Below are 24,086 nucleotides of genomic sequence, written 5' to 3' on the forward strand. Positions count from 1 at the left end.
GAAAACTTTCGAGTTGTTTTTGTATAGTGTATTATATGTAAGCTGCCTTTTCCTAGGTTAACCGTATTTGCATTTATGCTCGAGTTTGTACGGAATTTTTTTTTGACCTAGGTTAACCGTCGCAAATCAGCGCGGACTAGCAGGCGTGTTTCCTTCCACCCAAGTAAACAAGGGCCTAGGCGAGGCGATCTGGCATTCTGGCCCATGTAACTTTCCATTGGCGTCTCAGATTATTATATATTTTTGGCCCAGCAGCGGCTCTTCTTTCCCGCGACTTCACACTCACTTTAAGAACCAGCGCCACCACCATCTCCTCCTCCGCCGCAAGAAAAGAAGCTAATTCCTCCCTTCTCTCCACACCACTACCACTTTCATCCTCTTATACTTCCAGTTTCTCCTCCAATGCGTTCTTCTCTTCTTCGTCGCCATTGCCATTTCCATCTCCATCTCTGTCGCCATCGCCCCCAACCCTACTCCGATGGATTCGACACCGGACCAGCGCGTCCTCCTCCACGGCGACCTCGACCTCCAGATAATAAGCGCCCGTAACCTCCCCAACATGGACCTCTTTTCCGAACGGCTTCGCCGTTGCTTCGGCTGCTGCGGCCTCCCCTTCCCCCGCTCCGCCAATGGCGTCGATCGCTCCCACCGCTCTAAGATCATCACCAGCGACCCGTATACCACCGTATGCATCTGCGGCGCCACTGTCGCTCGCACCCGCGTCATTCCCAACTCCCAGGAGCCCGTGTGGAGCGAGCGCTTCAGAATCCCGCTCGCTCACCACGCTGATCGGGTCGAGTTCCAGGTTAAGGACAATGACGTATTTGGTGCTGAGGTTATAGGGACTGCCTCTGTGTCTGCCGCCCTTGTCGCCACTGGCAGGCCCTTTGAGGGGTGGCTCCCAATCATCGGGTCATCCGGGTTTCCACCGAAGCCAGACTCCGCTCTCTACGTTTCCTTTTTATTTACCCCTGTGGAAAACAATCCAATATACAGTCATAGTATCCCTTGTGATCCAAAACAATTAGGGGTGAGGGACACTTACTTCCATGTGAGAAAAGGCGGAAAACTAACTCTCTACCAGGACGCACATGTTAAGGAGGGAGAGCTCCCTGAGATTAAATTGGACGGAGGGACGGTGTTCAAGCAAGAGAAGTGTTGGGAAGACATATGCCATGCAATCATTGAAGCTCATCATTTAATTTATATTGTTGGCTGGTCACTCTATCACAAAGTGAAGCTGGTAAGGGAGCCAACTAGGCCATTGCCGGAAGCTGGGAACCTTACTTTGGGGGATTTGCTGAAGTACAAGTCGCAGGAGGGTGTTCGAGTCTGCTTGCTTATTTGGGATGATAAGACTTCACATGATAGGCTCTTCTTCACCAGTGTAAGAAGTTGGTATCTTCTGATTATTATTTTTCTTCCGTGACGCTTGTTATGTTTCAGGTGTTTTTACTGAACAATTGACTTCAAAATAAGATTGAGCAAGGTATTATCTAGATCAATTATTGATGCAACATGAGCACGGATATATCTCTTAAACAAAAACATACCATGAGAACATTTATGAAACCAAAAGAGAGGGAGGGTGGTGGCGGTGGTTGTGATGTGAGTTGTTAGGGCTCCTTCCATAGAACAAGAAAAGAGTTATCTCTTCTTAATCAATTTTCCTAAATGGGTTCTTATTTAACCTAATGGAATATAATAAACATTTTAAACCTTAAACAACTTTTACAAATACAAAACTTCAAATTAAAAAATAACCCTAAAACTAAATCCCAAATTCTACTATTGCATTATTCTCCCTCTCAGAAGAACATGACCTTATCAAATATTAGGAAAGCAATAAGGTCAAATTCAATCATGCCTAGCACAAGCGTTAAGTGGATGATGAAGGAGGTGCCTTTGGAAATGATGACTCTTACACTTGTGATTGGATCTCAACAAACTTTTCAAGAGCAATATGAAAAAAGGTCATCTTTGATGATCTCAATTCTTTCTAATTGATGAAGTATCTCTTAGTGCTTCTACGAGGGGTTAACGTTCTTTGTGTATCAACTATGCTCTCAATTTGGAGAAAGCTAACTATGTCGCATAGGGAAGATCAAGTACAATTAACAAGTTAACAACATAGCCATTATCGTAGTTTGTCTCACAATACAGTGATTGGGGAGGTCATAGTCAAGATTGCAGGGAATATATTTAGGCAGTCCTCATAGTCATAGAAAGTAGCTAAGACATCATAGGGATCATGTTCACTTTCACATCAATGGATCTACACATATGACCCTGCAACATTAGCAACCCTGCCGAAGTGTTTTAGATGTGGTCCATGAGACCATAGATTGTTCTTTGGATATGCTCCCAAGTTGAGTCAACCCTTCATTTAGAGTCCATTCTAAATCCTAAACATTTAGGCTAAATATGATTTGCTCTACTCGAGCAAACCACCAAGTTCTTCCTCATTGTTACCTATAGGGTAGAGCATATTTAGCTCGAGGAGGGTTTACTTGATCTTGGATGGACTTTAAATGAAGGGTTGACTCAACTTGGGAGAGTCTAGGCTACTTTCCTTCACCAAGTGCTTTGTAGCTTATTATTTGAGGAGCTTTAGTGTTGTACATTCTCATTGTACAACCTTACTCTATTGTCCCATTCAAAGGAGTGGTTTAGTGGAATTTAGAGTGATGCACTAGACATGTTGTAGGTCATGGATATTAGGAGTAAAGTCTTTGAATCATGTTATATACTTATTAGGGTGTGTGTAATTATTTTATTTATTTTTCTGCATTACTTATTACTTTGATAAGTAATAAACTAGAATTTTGGCGGGAAACACTAGAAGTGAAATGTTTTAGGCTTAGTAGAGTAAAGACAGAATATATGAAATTTAAGTTTAGCAATATTAGACATAATGAGATAATTGTTAAGATAGGATATGACGAGTTGTTTGGAATTGAGAGCTTTAAATATTTATGATCATTTTTGCAAAATGATGGAGGGAGTGAGAGAGATGTCTTACATAGAATACAAGTAGGATGGTTGAAATGGAGGAGGGGCGTCAGGTGTTTTATGTGATCGTAAAGTACCTCTAAAACTTAAAAGGAAGTTCTACAAAATGGCGGTTAGACCTGCTATGTTATATAACCCTAGATGTTGGGCTATGACTTTAGCACATGAGCAGAAGATGAGAGGTGCAAAGATGAGGATATTAAGGTAGATGTGTGGACATACGAAGATGGACAGAATAAGAAATGAGAGCATTAGAGAAAATAGGAGTTGCATCTATTCAGGGAAAAACTCCGAGAGAAATGTTTAAGATGGTACGAACATGTACTTCGACTAGGCGATGTGAAACTATGACAAATAAACACATCAAACGAGGAAGACCAAAAAAGACTTGGTTAACAACAATAAAACAAAGTAAAATTTATTTAAGTATAGATGATGGTATAGTAGGGGCTAGAGTCCAGTGGTGTAGAAGAATCCATATAGTTGATCCCACCTAGTGGGATAAGATTTGGTGCTTGTTGTTGTTGTATTACTTATTACTTTGATAAATTACACATTCACAAATTGTATTTACTGCACATTGTATTTGACGTTGAATTGATTTTTGGTTATACGAGAAAAAAGAAAGAAATTCGACACTGTCTACTCAACCCTCTAGCTAGACCGTCATTGATCTAAGTATATGTAGAGCTGTTAGACGGGTCAACCCGTGGTCGAGAGTCGGCCTGTGGCGGGACGGGGTGGGCTGACTCGTCATCTTGGCGGGGTGTGAAATCCTCAACCCAACCCAATCCAAGGCAGGTTATGGGTTAGGCGGGCCAACCCACAGGCCATCAAAAATTTTAAAAAAAAAAAGTTTCATATTTTCAATGTTTTACTTTGGAAAGGTTTTATGAATCAAATGTATCTAGAAATAGGTATTTTAAATGTAAATGAACACAAATAAGTACTCATGTTTGATGAAAAATATTATTTTTATTTCAAAATTATAATAAATAAAGATAATAAATTGATATAAAATTTTGCTTACATGTGTTTCTCAACACGCGGGTCAACCCAAGCCCATCGCGGGCCGACTTGCGTGGGTCGTGGTCCTAGGAGGGTTGGATCGCGGAGGGTTTGGGTTGATAAAATTTTAACTCAATTTGCTTAAATTGTTTGGTGGGACGGGCCAACCCGACGGGCTCAACCTAAATTGACGGCTCTAACTATATGTTCACCTTATTATCACACATACGACACACCAAAGATTTTATTTGTGGCTTTTTTTCTCCAAAAAGGACTTCACACATCTCTTATGGGACCTGAATAGATGGGCGCTTATGAACTTGATAACTCATGTGAATTTGACCAGGCTAAGTTTTAAGACAATGGAAAATTTCCATTTAAAAGAGAAGTTGAAACAATTAGTGATTGATAAATAAGTTATGCGGTTATGGTTTATGGAAAAAGACTGAATAAGATTAGTTATTTGCAGATTCAAATTAGTTTGAAATTTCAGAAGAAATCAAATATTTAGAACCTCTTCTACATCTGTTTATTACAGCACATGTAACCAATATTTTGTCCTTTCTCCAACAGATTCAGTTGAGTTCTGAGATCATAGATTATGGCTCTTATAAAACTCTAGAAATACATTTCTTGTAGTGTAGTCAATTAGAAATTAGAATGCATATCTTGTAATGATAGTTAAATTAGAAAACATTCTTGTAATGTTAGTGAAATTCTTTTTAACGACATGCCTTCATTTTTCTTGTGTGAAATCATTTGACAGCAAGCAAATCCTGTTAATCAAGATCACCACATCTTGCATTCTTAATGATTCTTTTTAATGACACGCCTTCATTTTTCTTGTGTGAAATCATGGCAGCAGCAAATCTCTGTTAATCAAATTCTTGTATGTCCCTGCAAATATCACCACGTCTTACATGGTTGATTCTGAACTTAATTGGTAAGTAGTAATATGAATTTAGATGTGATAGCTCAAATAAACAAGTATCTCAATCAGGTATTGTAATAAATTTGACTAGTAGAAGAAATAATTGAAACTAAAGTAACCGACACGTTGAACTTTATCACACTTGAAGGTAGAAGAAAACTCTTACTGCACTAGACCTTTTCAATCAACCCAAGCTTGGACTTCTTCAATAAAGTCAGTCAAAATTATTTAAAATTTACTACACATGAATTTGATCTCTATAATAACAGCGACATTTTTGCTATCCAGTAACAGCTCTATATCCCCTTAATCTTCCATTAGGATATCACCATGAGTACCTGGTTCATATTTTGGTTAGGATGAACTTACGAGGTACTGCTAATAGAGCATGATATTGTTTGTTTGTTTGATAATGCATTTATTGGTGCAGGGGGGACTTATGCAAACTCATGACGAAGAAACAAGAAAATTTTTCAGGCATTCATCTGTGGTTTGTGTGTTGTCGCCACGTTATGCAAGTGGAAAGCTTAGTTTGGTCAAGCAACAGGCAAGTTATATGTAGCAAGATGACCTTACACTATGGTAGTGCCTTTGACTCAGAAAACAAAGTTCTATATCCCCACTCAAATTTTCTTCTCATCCAGCAAAAGAAAGCTTAAAAACTAGGATTATATGAAAAAAATCAAGATGTTCCAACTAAAGACTGAGATTTACAAAATTGATACAACTCTTAAGTCCATACTACTTGTTCATCTGTAATGGCAGCAGTTAGTTTCTTTGTTCATATCACAAATTCACACCTCTAAACCATCTTTGTGGCTAAGGATTTAATGAAACTTCCTATTAATAGTCTCAACTGCATGGAAGTTTAGAGCACAAGAATCTCCTACAATAGAATCCACAAGATTCTCACAAAGTTATATCTGAACATGTTATTTTGAATTTAATGTCCGAATAGATCTTATAGCCTCTCAGTTCAGTGACATTTTTGTCCATTTTTCCTTTACCACTCTCCTTATTTGCTAGTCAATAATATTTTCCCTTTCACATTCCATCTACTCACAACTAGTTGAGATCAAAGAAATACCTGAAGAAAATATTTTTTGCAACTGGTAAATACATGAAAATAACCTGTCATTCTTATAAAAGCATAAATTTTCAACGTTGATGTATATGTTTTTTTGCCAAAAATTTTCTGTAATCATATGAAATGGTAGTTTGTGAGTTGGGTGACCAAGGTATGCATCAGGGTAATAGCCTCTCCATTCCTTATGAAGAGGCTGTGCAATCAATTATCCCTAAATCTGTATTGGCAAGAGGCTTTTACATTTGATTGTTCTTCCTAAGTCTTTTACACATGCGTTCTAGCCAGAGTTCTATGTCTGAATATGTTAAATTAACCATGCAATTTATTAAGAAGACTTAGATAATCACTGTCAACAATGTGGGTAACCAACCAATTGAAGCTATTTAACTCAAATGTCTCTTCATATCAATGCTTTATGTTATTAATATGAGTAAGACAAACCTTGACAACTTGCTTGTCCACAGGTGTTGCTTCAGGAAAAGAAAATAAGAAAGCATTTAAATTTGTATTGGTTATTGAAATTTGTTACATATAGATGTAGGTAGAAACTATTAGTGGCCATTGTTCATGAGTCTTATATATCATTATAGTGCATTTTCCCTCTATCCTAATTGAAATCTGACACATATTCTTGCATATTTTCATATTTGATGTAGATTGTGGGTACCCTCTTCACACACCACCAAAAATGCGTGCTTGTTGATACTGAGGCTTCTCTGAGTACCAGAAAAATTACAGCTTTTATTGGAGGTCTTGATCTCTGTGATGGACGCTATGATACTCCATCCCATAGACTTTTTCAGGACCTTGAGTCAGTGTATCTTGATGATTGTCACAATCCCTCAATCAATGTAAGTTTCCTTTACACATTTGATTTGCAATTCGCAGGTACTCTATTCCTTGGATAGGCTAAGAAGACAATTGAGAATTTTAGTCTAAAATGCTAGGGATGGAGATTTTTTCTGTCCTTGTTTTTCCTCTTAGAATTATTAGAACTATTTTTAGTAATTATTTTTATAATATATTGACAAGATTTAGTTGACATTGACTATTGAATTATATAATAGGCTATCCCTTAAACAAGAATAATAATACAATATTTTATCCCTTTTAGCTTTGTATTAGAGCCATTTCTCCATAGGTTAGAGTGCCCTTTAATTTCCTTAGGACTTAGGAGGAGGTCACATTTAATATGGCAACGTGATTGTCATACCCCGCCCGAGGTCGATCCACCAAAAGATGGACTTCCATGGATGCTTATGATCGAGAGCCATCTTAAAGCAAGAAATCTATACTTTGATCAAGTATCAACAATCATCCAATAATATCTGCATAATCAACTTAATAGATTACCTGAAACATGAGGCAACATAGGGAAAGTAAGAAGCATAAATTGCAAAGTAAAAATAAAGGACAACATGAACAGAGGTAAAAAATAAAGCTCACCAACAATAAGATTCACAATAATGCATCAAGGTAGTCTCGGGGCTGCAATGCAACGGTTAGATCCTCCGAACGGTTAACCAGACATCTAAGGCTTGAATCCCAACTATGGCGCATTACAGGGATTTTCCTCCTGTGGGATGATAAACCTAAGAACATTGGCCGCTTGGATGCGCCTCCACGAGTGCTTCCCGATTTATCTTAGTACCGGTGGGAAACTTCTGTGATTACTTGGATTACAAAAAAAAAAAAAATGCATCAAGGTAAATGCTGAAATGAAAATATGTAAATCTGCAAAGGTCATCCATCATGAATATCATATTACATCCATCATGAATATCATATGACAACTGCTAAGTTAAACATGCAATGAATGATTTGAAATTGGAGGCTACATAGGCAAAGTGAGCACAAATATGTAAACTAGACATCAAGGACAACATGATATAGGTATAAAATATAACTCAACAACAACAAGGCTCACAATAGTGTATCAAAATGCTCCGGGGCTAGGGTGCAGCGGTTAGGCTCTCCAAGCGGTTAACCAGGCATCTAAGGTTCGAATTCCAATTGCGGCGTATTACTGGGATTTTTCTCTAGTGGGACGACAAACCTAAGAAAGTTGACCGCTTGGATGGGCCTCCACGAGCGCTTCCCAATTTACTATGGCAGTCGGTGGGAAACTTCAATGTGGCTGGCCAGTCACCTCTATGATTAATTGATTCGAAAAGCTGGATTCCTGGATCACAAAAAAAACAATAGTGTATCAATGCAACTAATAAATGCAAGCATGTAAAATTGCAAAGGTCATCCATCATCCAACATGAATATATGACAAACTGCAACAATTGCTAATTGAACACGTAATGTGTAGGATCGAAAAGAATTTAGATATCTCCACAATAGCATGATATTGTCCACTTTGGGCCTAGACCCTCATGGCTTTGCTCTTGGGCTCTCCCCAAAAGGCCTCATGCCAATGGAGATATCTTTTCTCTTATAAACCCATGATCTTTCCCATGTGTTTCCAATATGGGACTATGTTTGCAACCTTGCAACCCCAACAATCCCCCTCTCAAACAAAGGACCATAGGCTTCCCACGTCTGATCCTCGACCCACCAAGTCTTCCTGCCCCTCGGTCCACCCGACCTACTAGGACTTCCTTGCCTAGTCGCAACTAGGACTTCCTGCCTGGTATCTGGCCCTCTTGATCCGAACATAGGAGCCCTCACTTTCTTTGTTCGAGGTCAATATTGTACCCACATGGCTCAATCAGACCATAACTCTTGTGCACAGTCGGCGGTTAAACCTTCTGGCAGTCCGGGCTCTGATACCAAGTGTAGGATCGAAAAGAATTTAGATATCTCCACAATAGCATGATATTGTCCACTTTGGGCCTAGACCCTCATGGCTTTGCTCTTGGGCTCTCCCCAAAAGGCCTCATGCCAATGGAGATATCTTTTCTCTTATAAACCCATGATCTTTCCCATGTGTTTCCAATATGGGACTATGTTTGCAACCTTGCAACCCCAACATAATGCCCCCCAAAAAATAATGCAATGACTTAAAGAGCTCCACATCTGCTAACTACAATCCACCAATAGCATGTTTGGACTTGTGACTTATCCAATGTGTGTAAGCCCTTACACTACGGAAGGCGGTCCTTGGGTGTTGCATCCAACACATCACACTAGTCGGTAGGCCAAACACAATCAAGGTGAGAAGGAATTGGTATAAACTACTATATAATTCAAGATCATCCTTATGTGTTGAAGGCTGTATCCATAATAAATCCTTGCCAGATTGCCTATTTGCTTTTATCAACAATGTGCAGATCCAAGGTAAAGGTCCACGGCAGCCATGGCATGATCTACATTGTAAAATTGAAGGGCCTGCTGCTTACGATGTACTTACCAATTTTGAGCAGCGTTGGCACAGAGCAACAAGATTGCATGCTTTTGCAAAAAAATTTGCAAAGGGTGGCGACTGGCATGATGATTCTTTACTAAAGATAGATCGTATCTCTTGGATACTCAGTCCACAAGATCCTGAACCATATGGTGATCCAAATTTGAAGGTTTCAAGTGAACGAGATCCAGAGAATTGGCATATTCAGGTTGCTTTGTTAGTAAGCAGTTTCACTTCTTATTTCTGTTATGGTTAACTTTATTTATTCTTATCAGGTTTTCCGGTCTATTGACTCTGGATCCGTGAAAGGATTTCCTCAATCAGTTCATGATGCACAAATGGTGGTATGTTTAAGATGACACATTTAGCATCTATTTGTCTGTTATTATTCATGCATTTTCTGTGAGGATAACATTTTAACATGAAAATCTCCTGGTATCAGTTAGTCTAGTCTTGTATTTGGCTTGTCATATTCTGTTGACTTCTTACTAAAAATGACAGAATCTTGTATGCGGAAAGAATCTGATGATTGATAAGAGCATCCACACAGCATATGTGAGAGCCATCAGATCTGCACAACACTTCATATACATTGAAAATCAATATTTTCTTGGTTCATCTTATGGTTGGCCATCTTATGAAAATTCAGGTTTCAAACCTTTCTCCTTCTGCCTAACTTATTTTTGTACCTTGTTTTAGTTTATTTAACATACTAGGGTAGACTGTTTGAAACCTTTTCGTAATGAACTCTTGGAAATTTTGACTAATTTACTTGAAACTGTTATCCCCTAACATCCACAGCCTTTTCATTAATGAGATATTCAAGAAAACCCATACATTTTAGATTGTGCCACCCATTGTATTCTATCACCAACTGCATCTCATTGCTGATTGGACTTAGCCATTGATGCTCCATGCCAACCAAATCTCTCTTCAACTCCAATCTTCCTCAGGGTTGCCATCCTGCGTTGACATTGTTTCCGAGACTGTTTTCTGCTCAGATCCTCAATGGACCACAGCTTGTGTCATTGTTCCCCAGCAATGCTTCCGGCACAATTCTCACCATGTTGCCATCTGCACCATTGCTTTCCACACCATCTTGATCCCAATACTACCAACTCTGATGTCCACTGTGCTTGACAGATCACAATTGCAGCTGTGAGCTTGTCCTCGTGTCTCATCTTAACGGGATCCCAAATCTGAATTAATTCACTTAGACAAAAGAGTTAGGTGTGCAGTTTCTGTAGCACCTCTAGTAACCAAAAAAAGCAACAACAGAAAGAAAAAAAATTGCCAAAAAGGGAAAAATATTTGGCAGAAAGAGAGAAAAAAGCTTGTGCTGTTGGGTCCTACTTGGTCCAGGTCTAGGAATTGGTCCACCTACAACTACAAGAGAGAATCTCCTTTATCAGTTGATAAAGATTTGAACATCATTGCAAAATCCATCATCAAAATAGGCCCGCTTCACTTTGGTAAAATTAAAACTTTTTTTTTTTTAAAACTACTTTTGGTTAGTTTGTCCATAATTTTAAATTGCTTGTATTTAATTAATTTTCTCACTCGTTTTTGCACATCATCATCTATTATTCATTTAGAAAATACAAAACTATCATCACTTAGTTTGTATTTAGTTTTAAAAAAATCAACCTAAGCATGACTACTTTACTTGCACGTAAGTTTTATCATTATCATCCAATCTATTATTGTATTTCAGGTTTAATTTGTCGCATTGTTTTATTTTATAATTACTGTTACAAGTTTTTCATGGTGAGAGATCAGCACAATTACTAACACATACATGAGATTGGAATTACCAACAATACATGAGAGTGGAAGGTATAAACCCAACTACCCTCGTATGGGAAAAGATCTTAGATTCATGAAACTGGAATGGCTCATCTAAATTATATTATGTTTAGAAGTGGTTCAAGTCACTTCCTAAAAATAATGATCGATATAGGCCTAAACATGACATTATTACTTTTGATAAACAATTAAACCCTATCATATTTTTAGATTCAATAGACAGCATTAAAGACAAGTTTCGACCTCAATTGAATGGACATGATTTGTCAACATCAACACAAACAATAAATAATGCTAATAGAGTTATTTGGCATGGGAGCCTAGCTCCTACTCCTCAACCTCATTTGGTAGGTGAATCATTCTCGGAATCCACCATAAAAAACTTATCCTTTCCCAAAGGTAGAGAAATCTCGTATATATTGTTTCTTCTCTTGCTCTTGGACGTTGTTTTGCTCGAGCAGTATTGTTGGAAAAAATTACTAAATAATTCATGCAAACTTGTTGTTTGAACAAAACAACGCCCAGAGCTTATATAGAACAACCTCCAATGGCTAACCAACAACTAATTTTTGAATGCCTCTAGTAGACTGGAAATATGGTCCAGTCAATTGGACTAACATAAGCAGTCGTTGTGAGACAACACTCAAAAGTTTAGTCAATTGGAGCCAGTCCAATCGATTGGAACTCAGTCTAGTCAACTGTACTGGATTAGTCAACTGGAGCTCAGTATTGTCCACTAGAACCCAAGTCAAATCAATTAAAACTCAAATATAAAAATTTTATTTTCGAACATAGAGATTTCAATCGACACCCAAATCGACCAAACATTCTAGTCAAATGATGCTCTTCTCCACTTGATTGGATACACTTTGAGATCCCAACTTCACTCGACTTGAACCCTCGTGGGCCTTCTCAAAGCTTGGGATCGAGCTTGACCGGCGACTATAAGCTAGAACTCAAAACATGGAACATATCGTTTGTTAGTCAAATGCTCTGTACAGGTCAATTAGGGAGTCCCTACCTAGTTTAGCCACATCATCCAAATAGTGCCAAAAGAGCAAGCCTCAGATTGCAATTTATATATTATGTTTCACATCTCACAACTTCCAGTATTTAAGCTCCCCATCATTGTCAATGATGTTGTTCAAAAACTCTTGTCTCTAAGTTTTCACTTTACTTTGTTGACTAGAGACTCCTCACCTCTAGGTCTTCACTTCTTTTGCTCAAAGACTTGCCTTCAGGTCTTCAACCTCTTGCCCCAAATGCTCGCTTTACACCAATTACTTTCAAGTCATTGTTCCAAACCACAGAGAAATATGTGGGGAAGTTCCAGATAATTAGCTTTGCCCTTGTAAGCAGAGAGAGTGATTGCCCCTAATTTTTGGCCTCTGGTGTATGCTCCTATGCATTAATCTTGAGTTGGTTAGCCTTGACATTGTTTGATTAATCTCATTGACTCGAATGGAGTTTATATTTTTGATCTTTCTGTGCTTGTCCATTTAAATTCAGTTCATGCATGACTTTAGCTGTCATGAAATAGACTATTTACAATTTAACCAAACTTGGCTTTTTCTTATTACAATAGGTGCTGACAATTTGATACCAATGGAGCTAGCACTGAAGATTGCTAGCAAAATTAGAGCTAGAGAGCAGTTTGCTGTGTATATAGTCATACCCATGTGGCCTGAAGGGGTTCCTACATCTAATTCCGTTCAAGAGATCCTATTTTGGCAGGTGAAAGTTTTGCTTGTACAGATTTCACATGTAACACGCAGATTGCATGGTGTGTTAGTTATCCATCTTTAATATCAAGATATTTTATAGCTCAGTAATGGGAGAATCTGAATTGTTAGTTGCGATTCTTGCAATTACATACCCATTTCCCTCTTGTTTATTTGTTAACTGTAATATCCATATAACTGTTAACTCTATATTACAGGCCCAAACAATGAAGATGATGTACAGGATCATTGCTCATGAGCTTAAATTAGCAAACTCTTTTGAAGCACATCCACAAGATTATCTTAATTTTTACTGTCTTGGAAATCGAGAACCATCAAGTTATATTATCCCTCCAACTATGCAACCCTCAAATGAAGTATTTCCTCAACTCCTACCAACATTCGACTTCAATTGCCTAAATATTTGGTTATTAGATAGTCTCATGATAGAGAAGTTAATTTTCAGTTAACTTTGGTTTGGTATCTACATTGTGTGTTTTAATGAATGCATTGATACTTCCTTTGCTTATACTACAGATATTTCATTCATGCACAATATATTGCTGGTTCATAAACATGAAAATTTAAGAATGCTTATTATATAAGGACTCAAATAAGTTTTTTTTCTCCACAATTCCACTATATAAAATACTAATATTATTAAGTATGAAAGCATATGCAAAGAAAATAGACAGAATAGTTTATATTGACAATGGTAAGTGTAGTATAGACATTGAAGATTCTGGAATCTTTAAACGGAGACTTTCTTATGCTACAAATACCATGGTCTACCGCTTAGAAATGAATGTGTAAGAGGATACTTCTTGATATTAGTTTTTTTTACTGCTCATGTTATGGTGTTATGGGTGCTCAAGACCAATTTGTAAATAGATAAAATTGTAGGTGTATATATAACATTCTTTATTGGTCAATAATATATATATATATATATATATATATATATATATATATTATATGCCGATTTATGGAGTACACATGCCATAGACCTTTGGGTAACGACTTTAAGAATTCTATGACAGCTCAAAATGATCAAGGTTTATCTTGAGGTTGTGGGTTATTTTGATGCAGATTAGGTAAGTTCTTCCATAGCTAGATAAACTACATCTAGCTATTGTACCCTCTTGGAGGTAATCTGGTCTCTTGCAAGAGTAAGAAACAAACCGTTACAGCTAGATTGATTGTAGTAACAGACCATGACCCTAGTTACATATGAGCTCATCTGCATCAAATAACAAGCTAGGATATGCCCTCCATAGCCAATGAAGATGTATTGCGACAACCAAGTTGCCATACACAACTTTAAACCTATTTCATGAGATAACAAAATATATAGAGGTGGATTGCCACTTTATCAAGAGAAAGTGCAATAAAATGTAATAATCACATAATTTGTTAGCTCTAATGATCAGTTGGTGGATATTAACTAAATCTGTAAAAGGACCTAGAGTTGATATTTGTAGCAAGTTAGGTTTCTATAATACATCCGATCAAGCTTGAGGGGGACTGTCATGGTATTATGGGGTGTTACAGCCCAATTTGTGAATAGATAAAACTGTAAGCTTTACGTATAACCATGGTTTAAAGTGTCGTGCCGAGATGGACAAAATGGGCGAAACATCTCGTTCCGTCTAGCGACCGACACTTACACGACCCCGACACCAAACTTGCAACAACTGTGACGTGTTGCGCGACCCCGTGGCTGCAGCGGAGGGGTCGCATAACCCTTTCGCTGCAGCTGCAGAGGCGTTGTGCAACCTTGCGGCCGTTGCAGAGGGGTCGCACGACCACTGCGGTAGCGCTAGAGTAGTCACGCGATCCCCGTGGCCATGGCTGAGGGGTCGCGCAATCCTGCGGCAGCGTCGAAGTCGTGCAAGCTCGGGAGTGGTGTTAGATTTTGAAATTTTTTAATTAAACTTAGATTAATTATTTTAATCAACTCCTAGCTATGATGGAGATAATCTAAAGAGGCTTTATTAAACCCTAATAAAATTATCTAATTAATTTTATATTTCATTTATTTTAATTTAAAAATTATAATAAATTATTTATTTATCTATTTTTATATCTTTTTCTTTTTTAAAAGATTATTTTTTTAATTAATATATTTTATAATTTTATATACCGAAACTATATCGACACGATACGATACGGTACCGAAATCGTATCGTTCCGGTCCAGTATTGAAACCTCGGCACGAGTCGAAATTTTAAACCTTGCGTATAACATTCCGTATCGATCTACAAATATATATATATATATATAAGAGGCTACCTTGGAATTGTATAGAATTTCCTGTACAGCACTACACAACTGAAGAAACATGCAAATAATGCATATTGTGCTAATATCCCGCCGTTGTGATTGTGGATCCTTGTGATATTGGACTTTAAATTAATTTTTGTCTGCCAAGCTACTTATTGTGCATCATTATTTTTTTACTATGCTGTTTTTATTCGCTTATCTGCTTCTAGTGCAAAATTATCTCAGTTCCCTCTATCAATCTTTATGTGTAGCATCACATTATTATATACTGTCAAAGTAAAGATTCAGAAAGAATCTAGGATAGGTATACATCCTAAAAAACATTTCATCATCATCATCACCATCATCAATTAGTATAAATCCCAACTATTTGTGGTTAGAAGGATTGACCCTTTACTGACCTTCATGAAAGACTAAGTAGTAATATTCAAATAAATTAAATTTTGCTCTTGCTATACCCTTAACACCTTCTATTTTAATCAATTCAATTATAAAATTTATTAGTCACCTTTAAACATCTTAATACTTTTTCAAGCCATTTTCTCTTATTTTATTGCCTATTTGAGCTACACCTAATTATTGTTAGATATCTTGCCTAATAACCCACCACATCCTTTTAGTATTCTCATCTATTATATTATTTTTTCATATGTTGTTTCCAAATTGTCCAATACTCTTATAGTCTTATTTATATAATATGGTGAGTTTTATAAAAATTTTCATATGGTGAGTTTTATAAACTTTTTATTTTAACCTAAGGGGCATATGATTTATACAAAAGTGAAGAAGTTCCTCTCTCTGTTCCAATTATTCACTCTATCCTATATTTATTAATGATATCTCATCAACATGTCCTTGTTAAATAATAGATTTTATTTAAAACTTATGACAATGTCCATCGATCTTAACTATTTCTTTTATTGCTGAGATTATATTTCATATCTCTAGCTTTAGTTCTACTTAACACTTTACTTATTTGTTATAGGAACAAAATGGAGTTAAATTTTTGGCGTGACATATTTAAATAGAGATGATAAGTCAGATATGGAAAAATGAGTTTGAAATTAGACTCTCTCCCGATCCAAGAAAGAAGTTTATCTTGTTCTTGGACTTTAAATACAATTCTTTTTGTCTGTCTTTGGTGCATGGATTTCTTGCTCATTTGTGGATTCACTTCTTGTCTTATGATACACTCCTGATAGTTTGTGTATCTCAATTCAGATTGGGAGCTGTGGTTGCTTCAGCACTACAATAATACATTCTTCTCTTTATTCATCCAACTTCTTCTGTCCTTTTTTTTTTTGCTTCCAGGAAATTTCCAAAGTTCATTTTTGCACTTACTGTTGTGAACATTTACATCCTAATATTCATTATGGTGTTGTTCTGAGAAATAAGAATTACATCAACACAATTTACGTTGAGGACATCTTTTAGAAACATAGTGGAAGTATTTCCAGATAAAAATTCATCTTTTGTCTTGATGCTGTTTAGGTCTTGTCGACGAAATATAGACGTTTCATGATTTATGTCCATTCAAAAGGGATGGTAGTGGATGACGAGTATGTGATTTTGGGATCTGCCAACATTAATCAAAGATCAATGGACGGTTCAAGAGACACTGAAATTGCTATGGGGGCATATCAGCCTCAACACACCTGGGCAGGGAAAAAACTTCCACAAGGCCAGGTAAGGTTGTTTACTATTTCTTACTTGTTTTTTTGCCTTACTCTGAAGTTCAGTTTTGGGAGTTATGATGGTTTTGGAATGTTTTTAAAAAATGACGCGTATAAATATCTGAAAATATCTAGAGGCTACATAAATTATGAGAAAAGGAAAATAGTATCTAAGCATGATTGGTTGATATATTTGTCTTTAGGAAATTTGTGATGGTTCTTTTCATAGGTTTATAACAGAAGTTTATAACATACCCATCAATATATGTGCATATATACAAAAAGATTATGTAATGATTTCCTCTTGAACTCAAAGATAATTTGAGTCTGAGTTCTTACAGTTGTAGTGCAATACTTTTGGCCTCATAATACTCCTAGTGACTATCTTTTTCATTGTTCTCATGGAAACAATTCAATTAGATAATAGATGCATAATTATGGTAGTATGGTTATGGCATTCAGAATATTTTTGATAACTGGAAAATTATTTGGTGTGTAAAGCGCTTAATTCCTGAACTGCTATTGAAAAGGTTGCGGTTGGCATTATAATTTACAATTACACAAATGAATTTATTTGATTACTTTAAATGTATGAATATGTCAAAAGGGCATTCTATTCCATCGTGTACAATTCTTTGCTTCTTTCGGTGTGTAATGCATGTATTAGAAAGTTTGAAATATCAGTTAATGATCACAATTTTCAGTTTATACTTGCATAAACCTTCTGACATCGGGACTTTACCTCATTTTTATTGTAGGATTGTCTTGTAAATCTGGTGTGACATCCAATTAAAAATTGTAGACTGATGAATACAGTTATAAGAATTAAATGAGCGAAATACCACTGGCTTAGACTGAAATATTTTAGCCTAGTGGTTGGTTTCTCATCTAGGCAAGTTGCTTAATTGGTATTGAGGCTGGCCTTATCCTAGGCACGATTAGGTGTTCTAATTGGAAAGAATTGTTCGTAGTGGTGGAATCATAATGTCGAATATCATTGATGAAAATAATTTCGAGCCATGAGTTAGGCTTCAGCCTTAATGAGTGTGTCACGCCCAAGTGGGTGAGACTCTGATATGACAATTAATTGAATATGGGAAGTTTGGGCTAATGAAGAAGACTTATATGACTTTTGTTAATGGACTACTATTAGCTTATGCTTAATATCAAAAAAAAAAACAAGGGCATCAGCAATGATAACTGCGTTTGCTATTGTAGATGACTTATTGCAATAAGAAAAATCATCACAAGAGTCATGTAGCCTACTTTGTCGCAAGTTCATTGCAGTTGATTATCATTTGTGATGGTATGTGACAAGACCTATATGACACTAGTAGTTGTGAATGATATCTGCAACAGAATAAATTGTCACAACAGTACCATAAGTTGCATATAAGCCTTTGACAATAGTTTTAACCCCCTTGACATGCCTTTAACCTCCGTTGCCATCCTGGCCAATCTCAGCTATATCTAGCTGGGGTTTCTCTGAGCCCCCCACGGGCGTAGTTGAGTTGGTACTCAGATGCTAGATTTATAACCTAGATGGGGGTTCTTTGAGGTAATTCAATCTTAAGAATGCCAATGGTGAGTATGATGCCTAAGAGTGAACGCATTGAGTGAACACATTGATTGGTATTCCTGGTCTTATGTAGCCAAGTCTTGTCACTTGATTAAGCACAGACGATCATTGCTCCCGATATTGTCACCCAAGTTTCAACTTGATCCCTAGGGTCGAGGGGGAGTGCAAAGTTTGTGTTTCAATGCTAAAGAAGACGACACATGAGAGACTAAGCGAGAAACTAGGGCTCCAATACCATGTTATGGGGAAACATAAGATTATTTTTCATAGCCTCTACCTATGTATTTTGTTGACCAACATAAATATTACAAATAGGTCCATGCACTATTGATATGTATATTTAGCTCAGACCACGAGTTATGCCAAACTTCTCGTGCGTGCTATGTTTCCTTAGCATGCAGAAAAATCTTTGCCTAAAATAGTGCAACGCTCATTTGAGAATTTTCCTTTTTATGCAAAGGTCTAAATGCCAGTAGACCTTAACAAGGTAAAAGAAATACATTAATTTTTTTCTTCAAATTATCTGGGATTGAGATTAATAGTGTAAGAAAGATGAACTGCTCTGGATAATGTATAATGTGATTATCACTCGCCAAACTAAATGTGACATTGATGATGACTAAAAAAATTAAATCTATCTTAGAGGGTAGTCCGGTGCACGAAGCTCCCGCCATGCGGGGTCTTGGGGAAGGATCCATTGTACGCAACCTTATCCTGCTTTTTGCAAGAGACTATTTCCAGAATTAAATCTATCTTAATATAAATATATTCTAATATTCAGTTGTTTGAACACAAACTTAGATGCTATCTGTTGAAATTTTCCCATGCTAGGCTATTAGCAGGATGTACCATAATAGGCACATGAATCTCTAGTTCTCTTGGTATGCCCAGTTGTGTGTTAATTTGTTTTGACATAATTAAGCGTTGTAGCTTTGGTGCTAATGGGAGATAATGAAGCCGCTTATAAGACATTGATTTGTTTTGTTAAGAAGATTATAGTGTTTCCTCATTTCATAACCAATATAAGATGATATATTATATGTGCAATTTGCTTATAAAGTCAGTTTTCAATAAAATAGAGCATAGTAAATATAGATTCTTGATGATTAAGTTGGCAAGAGCATATTCTATTAAGGTATAGTGGATTTATTTATTTATTTTGTTCAAAATAATTAAATGCTACATAACTAGTTAGCAAAGTTGAGTGAAATAAATTCCAGAGGTCATAATTATGTGGGGTTAATGTGTACTTGTCTATTATTGAACAATAACAACCAAGCCTTATCCCACTAGGTGGGGTCGGCTATATGAATCCTTTTATGCCATTGGGCTCTATCCCCTACTATATCATCATCTATACTTAAATAAATTTTATCTTATTTTATTATTGCTAATCAAGTCTTTTTTGGTCTTCTTCTTTCTCGTTTGATGTGCGTGTTTGTCATAGTTTCACATCGTCTAACTGAAGCATTTATTGATCGTCTAAGTACATGCCCGTACCATCTTAAACGTGTCTCTTGGAGTTTTCCTTCAATAGATGCAACTCCGACTTTCTTTCTAATGGTCTCATTTCTTATTCTGTCCATCCGCGTATATCCACACATCTATTTTAACATCCTCATCTCTGTAACTCTCATCTTCTGCTCATGTGATCGAGTCATAGTCGAACATTCAGCGCCATATAACATATCAGGTCTAACTGTCATTTTGTAAAACTTTCTTTTAAATTTTAGAGGTATTTTATGATCACATAAAACACTCTACGCCCTCCTCCATTTCAATCATTTTGCTTGTATTCTATATAAGAAATCTCTCTCAATCCCTCCATCATTTTGCAAAAATAATTTTAAATATTTAAAGCTCTCAGTTTCTGGCAACTTATTATCTTCTATCCTAATAATTGTTTCATTACGTCTAATATTTCTAAACTTAAAGGGGAGCCTTGGCACAACGGTAAAGTTGTTGCCATGTGACCAAAATGGTCACGGGTTCGAATCCTGGAAACAACCTCTTACAAAAAGTAGGGTAAGGTTGCGTATAATGGATCCTTCCCCGGGACCCTGCATGACGGGAGCTTCGTGCACCGGGTTGCCTTTTTTTTTGTTTTTTTTTAATTTCATATATTTTGTCATTATTCTACTAAACCTAAAACCTTTCTCTTCTAGTGTTTCCCCCGAGGTTCTAGTTTAGCATTTACTTCTTCATGTGTTTCATCTACCAAAACAATATCATCTACAAACATGTACCACTGTATGTGTGCAGTGAGTTCGTCCATAATTAGTGTAACAAGATAGGGACTTAAAGTTGATCCTTGATATAACCTTATCTTTATTGGAAATGTTTCAGTTACTCCGCCTAAAGTCTTCACTCTGGTCGTTACATCCTCATACATATTCTTAATTAGTTCAATATATATTACGTTAACACCTCTCTTTTCTAAAATTCTCCATATAATTTTTCATGGGACTCTATCATTAGTATTTTCTAAATTAATGAATACCATGTGTAGATTTGTTTTTGCTTCTGATATTTTTCAATTAGTTATCTAAGAAGATATATAGCTTCTATTGTCGACCTTCTAGGTATGAACCCAAATTGGTTTTCGATCACCATGGTTTCCTTCCTTATTTTTTTTTCTATTACTCTTTCCCAAAGTTTCATGGTATGACTCATTAGTTTAATACCCTTATAGTTTGTACAATTTTGTACATCTTCCTTGTTCTTATATAAAGGAACTAGAGTACTTACCTCCATTGATCGAATATTTGTTTTCATTTTCAATATCATGTTAATAATTTTATAAGCCATTCAATATCTTGTTTCCCTAAGTACTTCCATACTTCTATCGAAATATCATCTGATCTAACGGCTTTTCCATTGTGCATTCCATTTAAAGCTTGTTCTACTTTTGAAGTTTGAATTCTATGATAAAAATTTAAGTTTCTATACTCATTTGACCTACTTAAGGGACCTAAGTGAAGTTGGCCACCTAAACCTTCATTAAAAAGTTGATGAAAATACTTCTTCCATCGCTCTTTTATTTCTCCATAGTTTACTAGTACCCTATTGCATTCATCTTTAATGCATTTTATTTGGATAAGATCTCTTGTCTTCCTTTCTCTCACTTTAGTTATTCTATGAATGTCTCTTTCCCCTTCTTTTGTATCCAATTTTTGATATAATCGTTCAAAAGTTTCATTCTTCGTTTCATTCACTATTTTTTTAGTCTATTTTTTTAGCTATTATATATTTTTTAAGTTTTACTCGTTCTTACAAATATATAATTTCTTATTAGTGGTCCGTTCTTCTTTCATTTTCTCTTGTACTTTTTCATTCCACCACCAAGATTCCTTACTTGGCTGTGTATGTGCCTTTGACTCACCGAGTACACTCTTAGTTATTATTTTTAAATTTGATTCCATTTTATCCTATGTCATATTAGAGTCACTGTATATTTTACCTAATGCTTGTACTTTTAACTTCTTAAATATGTTTTACTTTCCATCCTTTAACTTCTACCATTTAATTCTAGGAATTGTATATATTTTCTTTCTATTAATATTATGCTTGAGACGTATATCTAACGCTACTAACCTATGTTGAGTGGTTAAGCTTTCTCACCTTACAATCTTTACAAATCTTTCTATCCCTCTTTCTAACCATCTAACCATAAGAGGGATAGAAAGATTTGCATTATAAGTGGATGATTTTGTTGGATCAACTCAGTGGATGATTTTTTTTTTCTCAATTTGGATGAGTTGCTTCAGTGTGATCTTGTGTTATGTTCAAGAGGCTACAATTTTGAATTAATTGTCATGTATTTTATTGGCTATCCTATTTCCATAGATATGAATAATTTTTTATTTGACTATGTACACTTGTAATGTTGAATTGCCTTAACTTTACATGTGAACTAGTGTACTGTCCATGCAAAATCCACATATGGAATTGTGTTCAATTTCAATGAACCAATTGCTACTCAAGTATTCCGTGTCTCTAAATATCTTTATTCATGTTAAGCTTCGAATGTAACTTTCCCAGATTATTAATGAAATAGCTTCCTTTGAGAGAAAAGTTCCCTTTAGTCCTGCATTGTAACTACAAAGGTCATCATAATTTGACAAAAACATACAGTTCCTTTTTTTTTTCCCAGAATCTCCTCCATTCCTATTTATTTATCTGTTCAACAGCGCACAACTATATCTTTCAATGGTCTTACGCGATATATCCATTGTAGGTACACGGATACAGGATGTCATTGTGGGCGGAGCATCTTGGTATGGATGCCCACTTAAATGATGCTCACAGCCTGGAATGTGCTAGCCACATCAAGAAGCCTTACAGTTTGGAATGTGTAAAGTTTGTTAACAGGGTAGCCGAGGAAAACTGGTTCCGATATACTGCTGAAGATATAATTCCATTGAGAGGCCACCTTCTCAAATATCCTATTCAAGTCGCTGCTGATGGTGAAGTGGCGTCGCTTCCTGGGCAAGAAACTTTTCCTGATGTTGGAGGTAAGATTTTAGGAGTATCCACTCCACTCCCCGACGAGCTAACTATGTGATGTGTTTTCATCATTTAACGAGCAGCCAATTTAGATCTAATTCTTTAATGTTAGAGCTCTTGTGGTGCTGCTAACAATTCAAGTCAAACTTTAATTCTAATGCAGCTTGATTGTAATATATAATGTTTAACATAATTGTATAAACGTTCAGTTATTGATGTACGAGATTTACCTTTGCAGCTAGAGTTAATGGCATTGTGGTGAAACCATGTAAAGTTTTCAAAAAAGGAAAGGGAAAATTGGAAAAAAATTCTGTTTGTTCTCCGAAACAAAATGCTGCAACTAGATCTAAGTAGGAAATCGAACAATCAAACCAACACCTCCCACCTTTCAGTACCTCGTACTTGAGATGAAAGAAAATCAGAAGAAGAAAAAATAGTTTAATCTTTGGATCTCTTCAAGAGTGCTGTGGAGAGCAGGCATCCATCCACCACCACTTGCAGCGAAGACCTTAAATTATACAGCACCTGCTCCAAGCTCAGTGCCTCAGTGGCGCTATAGCATTTGCTCTGTAGTGATTCATCTATGATCATGGATGAGAGTCGCATTTGCTCTCACCATGGACGAGAGTAGCATCCTAAAAAAAGCTTCAGCTCATGTTGCTGACATTTAACTTGACAAGTCAGTTGCATCATTCCATGACTGCTTTTCACAAGAGAAATTGCATAATCATTTTTATTTATTTGTGCTTAAACATATTCTCATATTCTAATCTGAAATGCTTAGAGCTACATTATCCTTGTGATGAGGTGATAGAGAATAAATAAAACAGCCAAAATCCTAATCCGAATAGGACCGAATATTGTAGGGGTAGGAAGACCGTAAAAAAAAAAAAAAGGAAAAAGTGTCCGTTGCAAACGGCAGATTTTTGGACGTTAGGAATCCTGGCAGGTTGTTTGCCGTCATTCAGGTGTCGCAAAATGGTTAACATTTGACGTGCTACGGAATTTTCTGCATCTTTCACTCTTGACGGTCAGTGCAAAGTCTTGAAATCCTCCGATAGTATATGAATTTTTTTGCTATGCGCATGACCTTCTTAACAATTCTGCACAAAGAAATAGGCTCAAGGA

At 36.4% G+C, this 24,086-nt stretch overlaps 1 protein-coding gene across 1 annotated transcript; it reads left to right on the plus strand.

Annotated features, from left to right (window-relative positions):
- Positions 1-263: 263 nt before the first annotated feature.
- LOC121967617 (phospholipase D delta-like) lies at positions 264-23,236 on the plus strand. Its single transcript, XM_042517947.1, has 10 exons — positions 264-1,387; positions 5,382-5,498; positions 6,695-6,889; positions 9,317-9,598; positions 9,666-9,734; positions 9,892-10,039; positions 12,782-12,930; positions 13,136-13,294; positions 16,692-16,886; positions 22,690-23,236. The coding sequence occupies exons 1-10, from the start codon at positions 479-481 to the stop codon at positions 23,014-23,016; spliced, it is 2,550 nt and encodes an 849-aa protein (XP_042373881.1). The 5' UTR covers positions 264-478; the 3' UTR covers positions 23,017-23,236.
- Positions 23,237-24,086: the final 850 nt, after the last annotated feature.

The sequence above is a fragment of the Zingiber officinale genome, chromosome 3B (genome assembly GCF_018446385.1).
Source record: "Zingiber officinale cultivar Zhangliang chromosome 3B, Zo_v1.1, whole genome shotgun sequence".
NCBI lineage: Eukaryota > Viridiplantae > Streptophyta > Magnoliopsida > Zingiberales > Zingiberaceae > Zingiber > Zingiber officinale.